Source organism: Dromaius novaehollandiae, chromosome 14 (assembly GCF_036370855.1).
Source record: "Dromaius novaehollandiae isolate bDroNov1 chromosome 14, bDroNov1.hap1, whole genome shotgun sequence".
Taxonomy (NCBI): domain Eukaryota; kingdom Metazoa; phylum Chordata; class Aves; order Casuariiformes; family Dromaiidae; genus Dromaius; species Dromaius novaehollandiae.
This window is the reverse complement of record NC_088111.1, coordinates 9,391,807-9,407,057: the sequence shown is the minus strand read 5'-3', so window position 1 is coordinate 9,407,057 and position 15,251 is coordinate 9,391,807. Positions and strand designations below refer to the sequence as shown.

At 41.4% G+C, this 15,251-nt stretch overlaps 2 protein-coding genes across 2 annotated transcripts in view; one reads left to right on the top strand and one right to left on the bottom strand.

Moving 5' to 3' along the window:
- ERI2 (ERI1 exoribonuclease family member 2) overlaps positions 1-15,251 on the bottom strand; it is a 253,255-nt gene that overhangs the window by 77,958 nt on the left and 160,046 nt on the right. The window lies entirely within an intron of this gene.
- Positions 6,823-14,015, top strand: LOC135329933 (acyl-coenzyme A synthetase ACSM3, mitochondrial-like; the record flags this gene model as incomplete). The annotated part of the gene is made up of 10 exons (XM_064520279.1): positions 6,823-7,024; positions 7,747-7,954; positions 8,197-8,340; positions 9,225-9,381; positions 10,310-10,389; positions 11,089-11,212; positions 12,608-12,735; positions 12,845-12,944; positions 13,389-13,508; positions 13,671-14,015. Coding segments are annotated over 10 exons (1,350 nt in total), but the record flags the coding sequence as incomplete, so codon positions are not given.

The window sequence follows — 15,251 nt, the reverse complement described above, 5'->3', positions numbered from 1 at the left end:
TTCCCACAGCAGCTATGGCATTGGCCTCACAGTAAGTGGAAGGTAAGGCTATCACTTTAAATCACAGATGTATTTCTGTAGCTGGTAAATTGGCAGAAAGAAGGGGAAGAGAAGATTTTACCAGCAGCTCTGTGTTTCACTATTTTAAAAAGCAGCAGTTCTATTCAGTCCCAACAAGCCTTTTTTCTGTGCAACAAGGCGTAGTTGGAGGTTAGCTGCCTTAGTGTGTATTGCACTTGGCAGTCATACAGAGTCACTAACCTCTTTTTTCACATTTTCTTTAACTTCTTCTAAACTCTTCATTGTGTATAATTAATAGATTGCCCATTTACTGAACATCAGCAAAGAACAAGTTTATGAAGTGTGTACCGTAAAAAGGGGGAAAAGACATGGCTCTTAGGCTTCTGAATTCATGCGTGACTGCTTTAGAGACAAGTCCCACAGGAACAAAATGCTGATAGTTCCGAACATAGGAAGGACTACACAGGTTCGTGAGATCTCTGAGTTTATAAAACTGTGTTGTTTAGAAAATTGGCGTAGCAATGCATCTCATTCTAACTGGCAAAGAGTAACAAATCAGAAGAGAGCAAACTAAAAAGTAAGTAAACCTCAAAGAATCCTTATCCCTACAATATGATTTCAACAAAACTCCTGCAATCTCATACCTATTTATTCAGCATCCTGTTTCGAGGTGGTATTAGCTTGTCCATCAGTATAATTTTTCTCCTAGAAAAATGCAACATCAGTCTATCCTGATGACATCTTCACTGCACTGTGACCCACTCCCGCTCAGAAATTCCGTCATTTGCTGATCATCATCTAGCCAAGAAAAACAGTGCTTCATTGGCACGTCTGTTGTTGATGTTTTAATATTGGCCCTCTTTCTGCCAAATAGAGATTGTGGACTCTTGCACTGTGTCACCCAGGTACTGGCTGGACTTGACTCCTTCAGATATATTTTGGAATACATCAGACACGGGCTGGGCAAAGTCAGGTTGGAGCAGCATTTTTTCCCCATGGATTCAAGGGGCCTGTGTCTTTGCACAGAAGATGCCCCGCTTCGACCCAAGCATTGTCTTTGAGGTAAGCAAGGAGAGCCCAGCAACAGCACTCTTCTCTCTGGCTCGTCCTCCCTAGATTTTCACTTCCCCAGAGCTATTCAGGGGCAGTATGCTGAAGAATTGTGAGCTTCACCAGGAAGTAAGCAACTGGTATTTCAGTAGTGAAGGCTGTAAACGTAAGCCCCCAAACACGAGAATCTTTAACGTCCCCAAATTTTTGTTCTGTACTCTGCTGAGAGGAGATTCGACTGCCCAAACCTGCAAACATCCATTCCTAGGCCTAAAAGTGAAGCCCGCAAGAAATGGGACAGGAGCTTGTGGAGCGCTTTGGTGGTGGTGTTAAAATGAGTGACAGCAGCAGATAACTGAGAATTTTGCTTGCATGTACTGTAGAACTGCATGTTAAGGAGTGAAGAGGCAGCAAGCCTATATTTCTTTAACAAATGGCACCAGCGTTATATTCTGTTACATCCTCTGCACGCAACTCTGTGAAAAAGACCACCATTATTCCTTTTACACGGAATCCCTTTATCATCATACCCACGTTACTGTGATGGCTGAAAATTGTTAGCTAACATTAAGATCCATTGAAGAACACTTTATCGGTCATTCCCCTCTGGAACGTCTGAAAAAGTAGCCTTATGGTTTCCTTTGTTTTCTACTTAAGTTGGAATTATGAAGAAATTCTGCAAGGGAGACTGAAAAGCTTTCCAGAGCACAAAGCTTGGGTGCGTTGAACTAGCTGTAAAAAGATGTAGATTCTGTTTTGAAGAAGAACCTGTTTAAATAGAACTGCTGTATATTCGTGTTGGCGAGTACAAAGCTAACTGCTTTTGTTCTTGAGTTTTGTAAGCTGAATACAGAGATCGTTATGTTATCTCTTGTGATGTAGGTGAGACCTCACGTGTTTCAGTAGCGACATCTACTTTTTTTTATTCTAATTCTCTAGAGTCTGTCAAGATTTCCCATAACAGTCTTCTGTTCTGCTCCAACTGCCTATCGAATGTTGGTGCAACGTAGACTGTCCAGGTAAGCCAAAGAAAAGATCCTTATTAGTGTATTTGATCAAAATAGTGGACCAAATGCTCTTCTCACCTTGACTTTACTTCAGAGTTACAATGATGTAACAGCAAAGGTAGTCATGTATTTCTCAACATCTTGAATCTGACATATTAGGAACAAAGCCAGAGTAAACATTTCAGGGACAGCGTAACCATCACAGATGCCACAAATTGTAGCAAACTTGCATGAGACTTTGAAAAGCAGTTTAGCTGATGAAATAGTAGGATAATAATGATAGCGTAGCATGATTGACCTACTTTCCAAAGTGCTTTTATAGTTGGATTCCCCTTCCCTTTGTTTTTCCCCTGCATTCCCCCACTACCATGCTCTACAAGAATAGCGCGTGTCAGTGCAGCTTGGCAACTCTCCTGTGACTTTTTGTTACCATTTTGTTGGAGACCCCAGTTTAGATTCTAGGGTTAGAAACACTGTATCAATTACTAGATGTTAAAATAATGGAGAAATAAAAGAGCGTTTGCATTTTTGCAGATTTGTTTATGTTTAGCTCCACACAATTGGAATGGAATGTATAGGACTTGGTGAAGATTTTATTTTCGTGTAGAAAGGACTCCATGATCCAGGAATACAATAAGGAAGGGGACATTGCAGATAGATCACTGTGTCTGCTTAACTCTGCCAATTATTTGCTTTTTCTTTCCCACCAAGCTACAAATTCAGAAGCCTGCGGCACTGTGTGAGTGCCGGGGAGCCAATCAACCCTGAAGTGATGGGAGAATGGGAAGAGCACACTGGGCTGGATATTCATGAAGGCTATGGACAGGCAGAAACCGTATGTTCAGACACTTTGCAGCTACAGCAATAAATTCCATTAGGGTTGCCAAGAAAATGTGAAGAAGTCAATTAGAGTAATCAAGAGTGGGAAAATGTAGCTTGTAGAAGTCATAGAATAATCATAACAGTTGCCCCCCAAATCCAAAGACTGCTTTTCATGCCAGTGGGCTTTTGGCTTGGGAAGTAAAACAAAAAAGGTGTGTTCCTCATAGCTGCATGCCAAATGTTGCTTTCTAGACTCACCCTGGAATGGTTCTAGGCCGGCAAGTCCAGAGCGGTCCTAGGTCGCCAAGTCTAGAATGGTTCTAGGTCGCCAAGTCTAGAACCGAATCGAGACCGGTTCTAGGTCGCCAGGTCTAGAACCGAGTGGAGGGCGGTTCTAGGTCGCCAAGTCTAGAACCGTCCCAGATGCTCCCTGGTATGGTTTCAGACTCACTGGCCTAGAACACTTTGCAGTCAACTAGTTCTGGGTCATGGGGGGGGGGGTGGTGCCTGTGAAAGTTCCAGATTGAGGGGTTCCTGGAAAGGTTCTGGAGCCAGTGCACCTAGAAGCATTCTAGAGGTGTGGCTCAAGTCTAGAACCATTGTAGTTGAGTGAGTGTAGAACTGAATTGGAGATTCTGTCCAGAACTGTTTTAGGTCAGCGGGAGTCTAGTGCCATTCCAGGTCGAGGTTCCCTGGAAAAGGTTGCAGATTGGGACATTCCTGGAAATGTTCTAGGTTGGCGAGGAATCAAGAATCACTTTTCAGAAGTGCAACAATAAATACATTTTTAAAAGTTGCAGCTCAATACAAGTATGTTTAGAAAAATGAGTATAAATAAAATCTGTATCATGGCAGTGATGTTTAAAGACTGGACTAGTAAAGAGTTTAAAATAGATGATAAAATAGAAGTGTAAAATATTTACCATCAGCTGTTCATACTTTAATTTTAGCACTCGCAGCTTGATCAGTTCTCTCACTTCATTAATGAGATAGTTTATGACATGCTTGAGCAATTTCCACTTTTATTTACTTTAACCAAGCATGTCATTTTGGTCCCATTCTCAGAAGACATATCTAAGATCATTTGACCGTCCTGATAATAGTAAGCAGCAACAAGTAATTAAGCTTAAGATCTGGACAAAACCCCATCAATTTTCAAGTTCTCATAGAGGGTCTAAGACACAAGTATTTCTTGTGGGAAGAATTTCCTGCAGTGTTGGAAGAAGTTCCAGGAGAGGTCAAAGCATCTGCATTCACAGTGAGAACATTAGATTTCTCTTTCAGAAATGCATATTCCCACTTGAAGTATCCACAGCCTTTCTTATTGCCTTCCTGCTTACTGACAGGACAACCACAAAATGCTTTGCCGTGATTTGGACCGGTATTTGATACATACAGTCTTTTAGCTCTTCGACCACAATGACACCGAGGGGGGGTTGGTTTTTCATTTTTGGCAGCTCTTACAGATTGATTCAAATTGACTGTGGAGTTCAGAATGGCAGGAGACACTTTGGACAAGTTTGAACTTCTTGAAGGTAAGCAATGCCTAAAAGATGCAGTCTTCTCTTTCTAGATAGCAAAAGAGTGTTTTTTCGCTGGTGGGAACATTTTTGGACTTGTTGGCTTTCTTTGAGGAGCCTCGGGAGTGGAATCATTTCCAGTTAATGCTGAATGTGATGAAGTAGCATTTGCCTTTGCAGGTGGTAACTTAAAAGCAGAAAAGTTTGAAGTCTGCCTTTGGACCATTCCTACATTACAGATCATAGTATCGGGACTTTTGTAAACGATAGACTTCCGAGGTTCCACAGGTACCACAGTTTTCCCCAAACTTTGAAGATCTGAACTCATGACAACTGATGCTCTAGAAATTGTTGTTTCTTCAGATGCTGTTAAAATAGCTGTACTGGAGTCATCTTTGAATGGAACACAATCTGAATTGTGTTCATGCTGTGATTCTGGTATGAAAGCTACCTCTTCCCAGTCAGTCAGCAGAGAGAAACAATCGGAACTAGTACTAGTATCCTCCTCAGAGATATTAACTGAGGGGATGGTAGTGGAGACAAGCACTAGTCCTGAGCCATGTACTGGAGAGCTGTATTTGGCAGTAGTCGTCAGGTGCCCATTGCGGAACCCTTTCTGAATGCCTGTACCGCGAGATAGCTGTGGCTGTCCAAGAGGAAAAGCAAATCTGTCAGCAGATGCTGTTAAAGAGCTTTGGGCTTGATCATGTAAATCAGTCCTTAAGCTGCTGCTAGATGCAACATGGATGGCTGTAGAGGAATTGATTGTGCTTCTCTCCTGTTGTTCTCCTGTTTGTACGTTGGAATTTATCATAACTCCGGTAGCACTGTTGTGGTTTTCCTCCACTGGAGAGCTTATTTTGCAAGTTGTATCTCCAGATGTTTCAGGTCTGCTATTACTTCCCAGTGGAGTCTTGTCAGTGAAGTTTATACTCAGTGTTCGGGAAATCAGGTTCCCCTTTGGATGTGCCTAGGGAGTCCCCAAATGGAGGGGAGTTCCCACAAATGGAGATTTGGGGAAATGAATCCCCAGAAGTAGAAATCAATGCTCTAAATTAATAAGCATATTAGCCTAATGATGTTCTGTTCAATTCATAGTCAAGATGCTGGGTTGTTTATTTGAATAGCTCATCTCTCATCTGGATGCCAGGCTCTGAAGCAAGTAGAAGGGAAGATGTGAAGAAGTTACCAAGCTTAGCCAAAGATTTAGTAACCTTCAGCACACATCCATCACAAATCATCCTCCAAGCAAGACGGGCAGTATTCCGAGAATCATCCAAGCCTTGAAAAGAATGGTTATGTTCATATTCTTCCTTTTAAACTACTGTTAGTGGGGGAAAAGGCATTCAGGTAAGGCTTACATAAATGGAAGGGATTCACGGAACTCTGACACATGGTTTTCTAGAGAAAGTTCGGAAAAGGGCAGTGGCAGTGAAGTTTCCTTTGCTGAACATCTAATGGTCATCTAACCAGAGTTTAATATATGGTCCTGATTACTAACATTCTTGTTTTGTTTTATCACTTATATCAAATTCCGATTGTACTAATATTCTCTTACACTAATAAGATGTCCAGACCTATCCAGTAAGATCAAGTTTCCTTGATTCTCCCTCGATTTCCTTATTCTTCCCCCACTGTCTTTTTCTTTTGAACCCTAATAATTTGATGTTTGGCTGTGTTGTGCAACATACACTTCAAAGGACTAGGCCAGATTTCAGAAAAAAGCATAAACTTAGAGATGACAAACTCTAATCTTTGAAGCATCTGGTCTTTCTTATTTTGATGCTTTTGTTGAACAGAGCATTACGTAACTTGAAAAAGTTACAGTAGCTGTTTAGCTTTATAAAAATATATATCTATAAGATGAGAATCATCATATCATACTTACCAGAATGCTCCCGTCCTGCAAAAGCTATCCCCAGATCCTGCAAGGCACCTTTTGGCCCTTTAGGCTTCCTATTCTAGAATAACTAAGAAGAAAAATGCAGGTGATTAATATACAGCATTTCATAGCCTCTTCACGGTAAAGGAAAAACGACTTCAGAAATACCACCTCGCACTTAATAAATCTCAAGGTCACTGTACAAGTCAGGTGTCTGTTTTACAATTGAGGTAAGTAAGCATAAGGGTAAGTAACTTACCCTGTAACAAGTCAGAATGGGAAGAACCATGAATCCCTTCTCTCAGTCTTAAACTAATCCATTCTATCTTGGCCCTGTAACCATTCAGTTGAACTTTATGGCTTACACCCCACGGTTTATTCATTCATATTTATTATGCCCCAGGTTTATTCAGCATTCAATAAATGATGACTGTTTTCCTTCCTCAGGCTTAAATTAAAGGCAACATGTTCCCTAAATGAAGCATTTGCACTGTGCCCTGTTGTCCTGTAGGAGGGCAAAAAGCCTGAAAACCCTGCATTGTGGTGGGTAAGCGGTGACGGAGAAGAAGTGAAGTGGAGCTTTGAAGAGCTGGGAGTCCTGTCCAGGCAAGCGGCTAATGTACTGTCTGGTGCCTGTGGTCTGCAACCGGGAGACAGAGTTATTCGGATTCTGCCCAGGATCCCGGAGTGGTGGCTGCTGAATGTGGCTTGCATGCGAACAGGTTAGTAAAAGCATAGAAATGATGTATAGCTATAGCTGCTGTCACATACACCGATCATTGCTATTTAATAGACTCAGAACTACAAACATGCTAACGGGGATGATCATCACTGCCATGCTGGTCAACACCCTTCATGCCAAGTTTTGTCTTTATGGTACTTTTAGGATTTTTTGATCATGCTCTAGCTGTTAAGGAAATTCTGGGAGTCCGTGGACCTCTGTCATTCTCCTCTTTCCAGCACTTGTGATGCATCGCAAATGCATCGTCTTCTTAACTTACAATGCAATTAGCACATACTTACCCGAGTGTTTCACATGTTCCCCTGTGGGCTATGTTAAATACTCGGCTTGCCAGTATTTACAGCCCAGAATGTCTCGGGGCCTCACAAACACTAGCAGCATACCCTGTGAGGACAGGTACACCTGTATTTACTAGTGAAGAATACAAATCCAGAGGGGTAGCATGTCCCAGTGGCAATGCTTTCCACCCCAAAAAAGTCCTTCTGTTGGTTTCTTTGGCTGTCCCATGTTGAGCCTAGTATTTTCTAACTTGCAGTGATCCTCCCGTCGAATTTAATGCATGAAAAAGAAGGGTATATTTACAAATGCAGAGCCAAAGCCTGCTTTCAGCGCAGCCCTGTCCCACTAATAAGCACAAGGCAAGCTAGAGACTGTTTCTAGGTACAAGTATTGTTCTTAAATATTGAGAGTATTCTCCTTTAGGAACTGTCCCGATTCCTGGCAGGCAGCAGCTGACAGCAAAGGACATTCTCCATGGACTACAGAAATCAAAGGCAAAGTGTGTCATCACTGATGGTTCTGTGGCACCAGCTGTGGGCTCAGGTGGGCCTGAATGGCAGTCTCTGAAAGCCAAGCTGCTTGTATCAGAGGGCCACAGAGAAGGATGGCTGAACTTCAGAGAGCTCCTGAAGTGAGTAACCACTACTGTGAAAGCGCCACAGAAACAATGAAAGGCAAGCACAGTGATTTGTTGTGAACAGGAAATGTTGGCACATGCCAAAATATTTTCCTCCCTTCAGGACTGCACAGTGGGAAAATGTCAATGTTTATGACACTTCTGCTTGCTGCAGAAGTTATTTTAGCCAAGCGTTTTCAAGAATGTGTAATTCACCCTTTCAAATCACTGTATTCCTCATTTTGCACATTTTAAAGGCATGCTCCTTCTGATCACCACTGCGTGACCACAAAGCGTCAAGACCCGATGGCCATCTATTTTACCAGTGGAACTACGGGGGCTCCAGAAAGGATTGCACATTCCCACAGCAGCTATGGCATTGGCCTCACAGTAAGTGGAAGGTAAGGCTATCACTTTAAATCACAGATGTATTTCTGTAGCTGGTAAATTGGCAGAAAGAAGGGGAAGAGAAGATTTTACCAGCAGCTCTGTGTTTCACTATTTTAAAAAGCAGCAGTTCTATTCAGTCCCAACAAGCCTTTTTTCTGTGCAACAAGGCGTAGTTGGAGGTTAGCTGCCTTAGTGTGTATTGCACTTGGCAGTCATACAGAGTCACTAACCTCTTTTTTCACATTTTCTTTAACTTCTTCTAAACTCTTCATTGTGTATAATTAATAGATTGCCCATTTACTGAACATCAGCAAAGAACAAGTTTATGAGGTGTGTACCATAAAAAGGGGGGAAAGACATGGCTCTTAGGCTTCTGAATTCATGCGTGACTGCTTTAGAGACAAGTCCCACAGGAACAAAATGCTGATAGTTCCGAACATAGGAAGGACTACACAGGTTCGTGAGATCTCTGAGTTTATAAAACTGTGTTGTTTAGAAAATTGGCGTAGCAATGCATCTCATTCTAACTGGCAAAGAGTAACAAATCAGAAGAGAGCAAACTAAAAAGTAAGTAAACCTCAAAGAATCCTTATCCCTACAATATGATTTCAACAAAACTCCTGCAATCTCATACCTATTTATTCAGCATCCTGTTTCAAGGTGGTATTAGCTTGTCCATCAGTATAATTTTTCTCCTAGAAAAATGCAACATCAGTCTATCCTGATGACATCTTCACTGCACTGTGACCCACTCCCGCTCAGAAATTCCGTCATTTGCTGATCATCATCTAGCCAAGAAAAACAGTGCTTCATTGGCACGTCTGTTGTTGATGTTTTAATGTTGGCCCTCTTTCTGCCAAATAGAGATTGTGGACTCTTGCACTGTGTCACCCAGGTACTGGCTGGACTTGACTCCTTCAGATATATTTTGGAATACATCAGACACGGGCTGGGCAAAGTCAGGTTGGAGCAGCATTTTTTCCCCATGGATTCAAGGGGCCTGTGTCTTTGCACAGAAGATGCCCCGCTTCGACCCAAGCATTGTCTTTGAGGTAAGCAAGGAGAGCCCAGCAACAGCACTCTTCTCTCTGGCTCGTCCTCCCCAGATTTTCACTTCCCCAGAGCTATTCAGGGGCAGTATGCTGAAGAATTGTGAGCTTCACCAGGAAGTAAGCAACTGGTATTTCAGTAGTGAAGGCTGTAAACGTAAGCCCCCAAACAAGAGAATCTTTAACGTCCCCAAATTTTTGTTCTGTACTCTGCTGAGAAGAGATTCGACTGCCCAAACCTGCAAACATCCATTCCTAGGCCTAAAAGTGAAGCCCGCAAGAAATGGGACAGGAGCTTGTGGAGCGCTTTGGTGGTGGTGTTAAAATGAGTGACAGCAGCAGATAACTGAGAATTTTGGTTGCATGTACTGTAGAACTGCATGTTAAGGAGTGAAGAGGCAGCAAGCCTATATTTCTTTAACAAATGGCACCAGCGTTATATTCTGTTACATCCTCTGCACGCAACTCTGTGAAAAAGACCACCATTATTCCTTTTACACGGAATCCCTTTATCATCATACCCACGTTACTGTGATGGCTGAAAATTGTTAGCTAACATTAAGATCCATTGAAGAACACTTTATCGGTCATTCCCCTCTGGAACGTCTGAAAAAGTAGCCTTATGGTTTCCTTTGTTTTCTACTTAAGTTGGAATTATGAAGAACTTCTGCAAGGGAGACTGAAAAGCTTTCCAGAGCACAAAGCTTGGGTGCGTTGAACTAGCTGTAAAAAGATGTAGATTCTGTTTTGAAGAAGAACCTGTTTAAATAGAACTGCTGTATATTCGTGTTGGCGAGTACAAAGCTAACTGCTTTTGTTCTTGAGTTTTGTAAGCTGAATACAGAGATCGTTATGTTATCTCTTGTGATGTAGGTGAGACCTCACGTGTTTCAGTAGCGACATCTACTTTTTTTTTATTCTAATTCTCTAGAGTCTGTCAAGATTTCCCATAACAGTCTTCTGTTCTGCTCCAACTGCCTATCGAATGTTGGTGCAACATAGACTGTCCAGGTAAGCCAAAGAAAAGATCCTTATTAGTGTATTTGATCAAAACAGTGGACCAAATGCTCTTCTCACCTTGACTTTACTTCAGAGTTACAATGATGTAACAGCAAAGGTAGTCATGTATTTCTCAACATCTTGAATCTGACATATTAGGAACAAAGCCAGAGTAAACATTTCAGGGACAGCGTAACCATCACAGATGCCACAAATTGTAGCAAACTTGCATGAGACTTTGAAAAGCAGTTTAGCTGATGAAATAGTAGGATAATAATGATAGCGTAGCATGATTGACCTATTTTCCAAAGTGCTTTTATAGTTGGATTCCCCTTCCCTTTGTTTTTCCCCTGCATTCCCCCACTACCATGCTCTACAAGAATAGCGCGTGTCAGTGCAGCTTGGCAACTCTCCTGTGACTTTTTGTTACCATTTTGTTGGAGACCCCAGTTTAGATTCTAGGGTTAGAAACACTGTATCAATTACTAGATGTTAAAATAATGGAGAAATAAAAGAGCATTTGCATTTTTGCAGATTTGTTTATGTTTAGCTCCACACAATTGGAATGGAATGTATAGGACTTGGTGAAGATTTTATTTTCGTGTAGAAAGGACTCCATGATCCAGGAATACAATAAGGAAGGGGACATTGCAGATAGATCACTGTGTCTGCTTAACTCTGCCAATTATTTGCTTTTTCTTTCCCACCAAGCTACAAATTCAGAAGCCTGCGGCACCGTGTGAGTGCCGGGGAGCCAATCAACCCTGAAGTGATGGGAGAATGGGAAGAGCACACTGGGCTGGATATTCACGAAGGCTACGGACAGGCAGAAACCGTATGTTCAGACACTTTGCAGCTACAGCAATAAATTCCATTAGGGTTGCCAAGAAAATGTGAAGAAGTCAATTAGAGTAATGAAGAGTGGGAAAATGTAGCTTGTAGAAGTCATAGAATAATCATAACAGTTGCCCCCCAAATCCAAAGACTGCTTTTCATGCCAGTGGGCTTTTGGCTTGGGAAGTAAAACAAAAAAGGTGTGTTCCTCATTGCTGCATGCCAAATTTTGCTTGCTAGACTCACCCTGGAATGGTTCTAGGCCGGCAAGTCCAGAGCGGTCCTAGGTCGCCAAGTCTAGAACCAAGCCTAGAGAACCGTTCTAGGTCGCCAAGGCGAGAACCGTCCCAGACGCACCCTGGTATGGTTCCAGACTCACTGGCCTAGAACACTTTGCAGTCAACTAGTTCTGGGTCATGGGGGGGGGGGTGCCTGTGAAAGTTCCAGATTGAGGGGTTCCTGGAAAGGTTCTGGAGCCAGTGCACCTAGAAGCATTCTAGAGGTGTGGCTCAAGTCTAGAACCATTGTAGTTGAGTGAGTGTAGAACTGAATTGGAGATTCTGTCCAGAACTGTTTTAGGTCAGCAGGAGTCTAGTGCCATTCCAGGTCGAGGTTCCCTGGAAAAGGTTGCAGATTGGGACATTCCTGGAAATGTTCTAGGTTGGCGAGGAATCAAGAATCACTTTTCAGAAGTGCAACAATAAATACATTTTTAAAAGTTGCAGCTCAATACAAGTATGTTTAGAAAAATGAGTATAAATAAAATCTGTATCATGGCAGTGATGTTTAAAGACTGGACTAGTAAAGAGTTTAAAATAGATGATAAAATAGAAGTACTAAGTGTGTATGCTGCCTAGATAACCTCTTCCAGCAGTCAGCTGCATTTGCTATGCAAAGAGCACTTACCTACTTATTAGTTAAGCTGTGCTGATCCTAAACTTGTCATTGGGATGAAAAATATCGGGATAGGAGATGCTAGCAGTACAAAGGAGGGAAAAAACCCCAGAACATTACAGGATAATCACTTAAAAGCAAATTCTCAGGACCATTTGCTTGCATATTTCGTGCAACCTTCAGTGGTTCCTAAAGCCATAAGCCATAATATGGTATTGTTAGAACTTGAAGTCACAACTAGTAAAATGTACTCATGTATCACAGTTTGTTTTTTATTCCTAGTTTTGTAGCTTCATAATGTTGAATTAAGAATTCTGCATTATGCGTTTCCTGTATTACAACTCACTTGAATTTAATGCACATGACCATATGTACCAGTCTAAGAAGCTGACTTTTTCAAATATTTGCGTGTACTATAACTTAAATACTGACTATGCTAGAGTACAATTTTCATTTATTTTCAGGCAATTTTGTTTGTGAAATGCAACGTAATGTTTCCTAGGATGATCCAGAGAAAACCGAGGCAACAATACGCGGGAAGTTTTACGTCACTGGAGACAGGGGGATTCTGGACGAAGACGGATACTTCTGGTTTGTTGGAAGAGCTGATGATGTCATCAATTCTGCTGGGTAATTTAATGCTTGTAAACAAGCCCTCATTAAACTTGGATAATCCTGGTGATTCAGCCATGACATTGTGTTATCCAACATAACTCAGCCCCTTTCTTCCATTTTAAAGCTATCGCATTGGCCCATTTGAAGTAGAAAGTGCCCTAATAGAGCATCCTGCAGTGGTGGAAGCAGCAGTTGTCAGCAGTCCGGACCCCATCAGAGGCGAGGTAGACAAGTTAAACACGCTTATCGTCTCATCCATAGCTTTGTGCATGGCAGAGCTAATAAAGGCCGACTCCCAGCGGATTTGCCTAGCTGTTGGTTGAATTTTTAAGCTAAATTTAAATCAGTATTTGCACCCTAGAAGACACTGGAGACTCCACATAGGAGCAAACTGTCCAAGATGATTGCCCTGTTGCCAATAAGACAAAAGTAGCATATGAAGCTTTTCCTGTCACTGAAATACTTAGTGCTTGGTATGTTTTGAGCATGCATAAACTGCCTCCCCAGTCCAGACAAATACTGAGCACACACAAATGTTGAGAAAGCTGTCTGCCCTATACATTAGTTATTCTGCAGTTTGTCTGCAAATGTTTTGTTTAAAATTCACATCTTACTGTTGTGTTATTGTTTCATTGGCATTTGAACCCCTGCTCCCTTATTTTTTTAAGGTAGTGAAAGCCTTTGTTGTTTTAACATCCAAGTATGTTTCACATGATCCAGAAAAACTGATGCATGAGCTACAGGACCATGTTAGGAAAGTTACTGCTCCATGCAAGTATCCTAGGAAGGTGGGTGCTCAAACACAACTCTTTTAATTATTCATCACCATAGAAGAGTTGGCATTAACTACTATATGACTCACAAATATATGCTACTGAGGTTAAGAAAAAGTCAAACTTTCAGTAAATGGTATTTTATCTTTTACTGCAATTTCCCCCCTCTCCTAATAGATGGAGTTTGTTCAACAGTTGCCAAAAACTATTAGTGGGAAGATCAGAAGAAATGAACTGCGCCAGAAGGAGTGGAGAAAAGTTTAGAATTACTTGCTGCTTTTTTATATCTTTTACAAAGTCAGATATTGCTGATTTACCCTGTAATGTAAAGTAAAAGACATTATAGTACGGCCTTCTTAGTTTAGGTTTTCACAAATTCTGGTCTGACTCCCAGCCCTTTGGCTGTCCCACATGCTACAGTAACAGCCCATGGCAAGCAAACAGGCAGAGTGATACAAATGAAATGGGAAACACCGACAAGAGCACCGTAGTTGGTCCATGTTAGATAAATGTAATAAACAATTGTAGGCATTTTGTCTTTATTGTTGATTAATTCAAATAAAACAGGAAAAGTTTGAGAGCGCTGTTCCTTGGAGAATCACTTTTCAGAAGCGCAACAATAAATACATTTTTAAAAGTTGCAGCTCAATACAAGTATGTTTAGAAAAATGAGTATAAATAAAATCTGTATCATGGCAGTGATGTTTAAAGACTGGACTAGTAAAGAGTTTAAAATAGATGATAAAATAGAAGTGTAAAATATTTACCATCAGCTGTTCATACTTTAATTTTAGCACTCGCAGCTTGATCAGTTCTCTCACTTCATTAATGAGATAGTTTATGACATGCTTGAGCAATTTCCACTTTTATTTACTTTAACCAAGCATGTCATTTTGGTCCCATTCTCAGAAGACATATCTAAGATCATTTGACCGTCCTGATAATAGTAAGCAGCAACAAGTAATTAAGCTTAAGATCTGGACAAAACCCCATCAATTTTCAAGTTCTCATAGAGGGTCTAAGACGCAAGTATTTCTTGTGGGAAGAATTTCCTGCAGTGTTGGAAGAAGTTCCGGGAGAGGTCAAAGCATCTGCATTCGCCGTGAGAACATTAGATTTCTCTTTCAGAAATGCATATTCCCACTTGAAGTATTCACAGCCTTTCTTATTGCCTTCCTGCTTACTGACAGGACAACCACAAAATGCTTTGCCGTGATTTGGACCGGTATTTGATACATACAGTCTTTTAGCTCTTCGACCACAATGACACCGAGGGGGGGTTGGTTTTTCATTTTTGGCAGCTCTTACAGATTGATTCAAATTGACTGTGGAGTTCAGAATGGCAGGAGACACTTTGGACAAGTTTGAACTTCTTGAAGGTAAGCAATGCCTAAAAGATGCAGTCTTCTCTTTCTAGATAGCAAAAGAGTGTTTTTTCGCTGGTGGGAACATTTTTGGACTTGTTGGCTTTCTTTGAGGAGCCTCGGGAGTGGAATCATTTCCAGTTAATGCTGAATGTGATGAAGTAGCATTTGCCTTTGCAGGTGGTAACTTAAAAGCAGAAAAGTTTGAAGTCTGCCTTTGGACCATTCCTACATTATAGATCATAGTATCGGGACTTTTGTAAACGATAGACTTCCGAGGTTCCACAGGTACCACAGTTTTCCCCAAACTTTGAAGATCTGAACTCATCACAACTGATGCTCTAGAAATTGTTGTTTCTTCAGATGCTGTTAAAATAGCTGTACTGGAGTCATC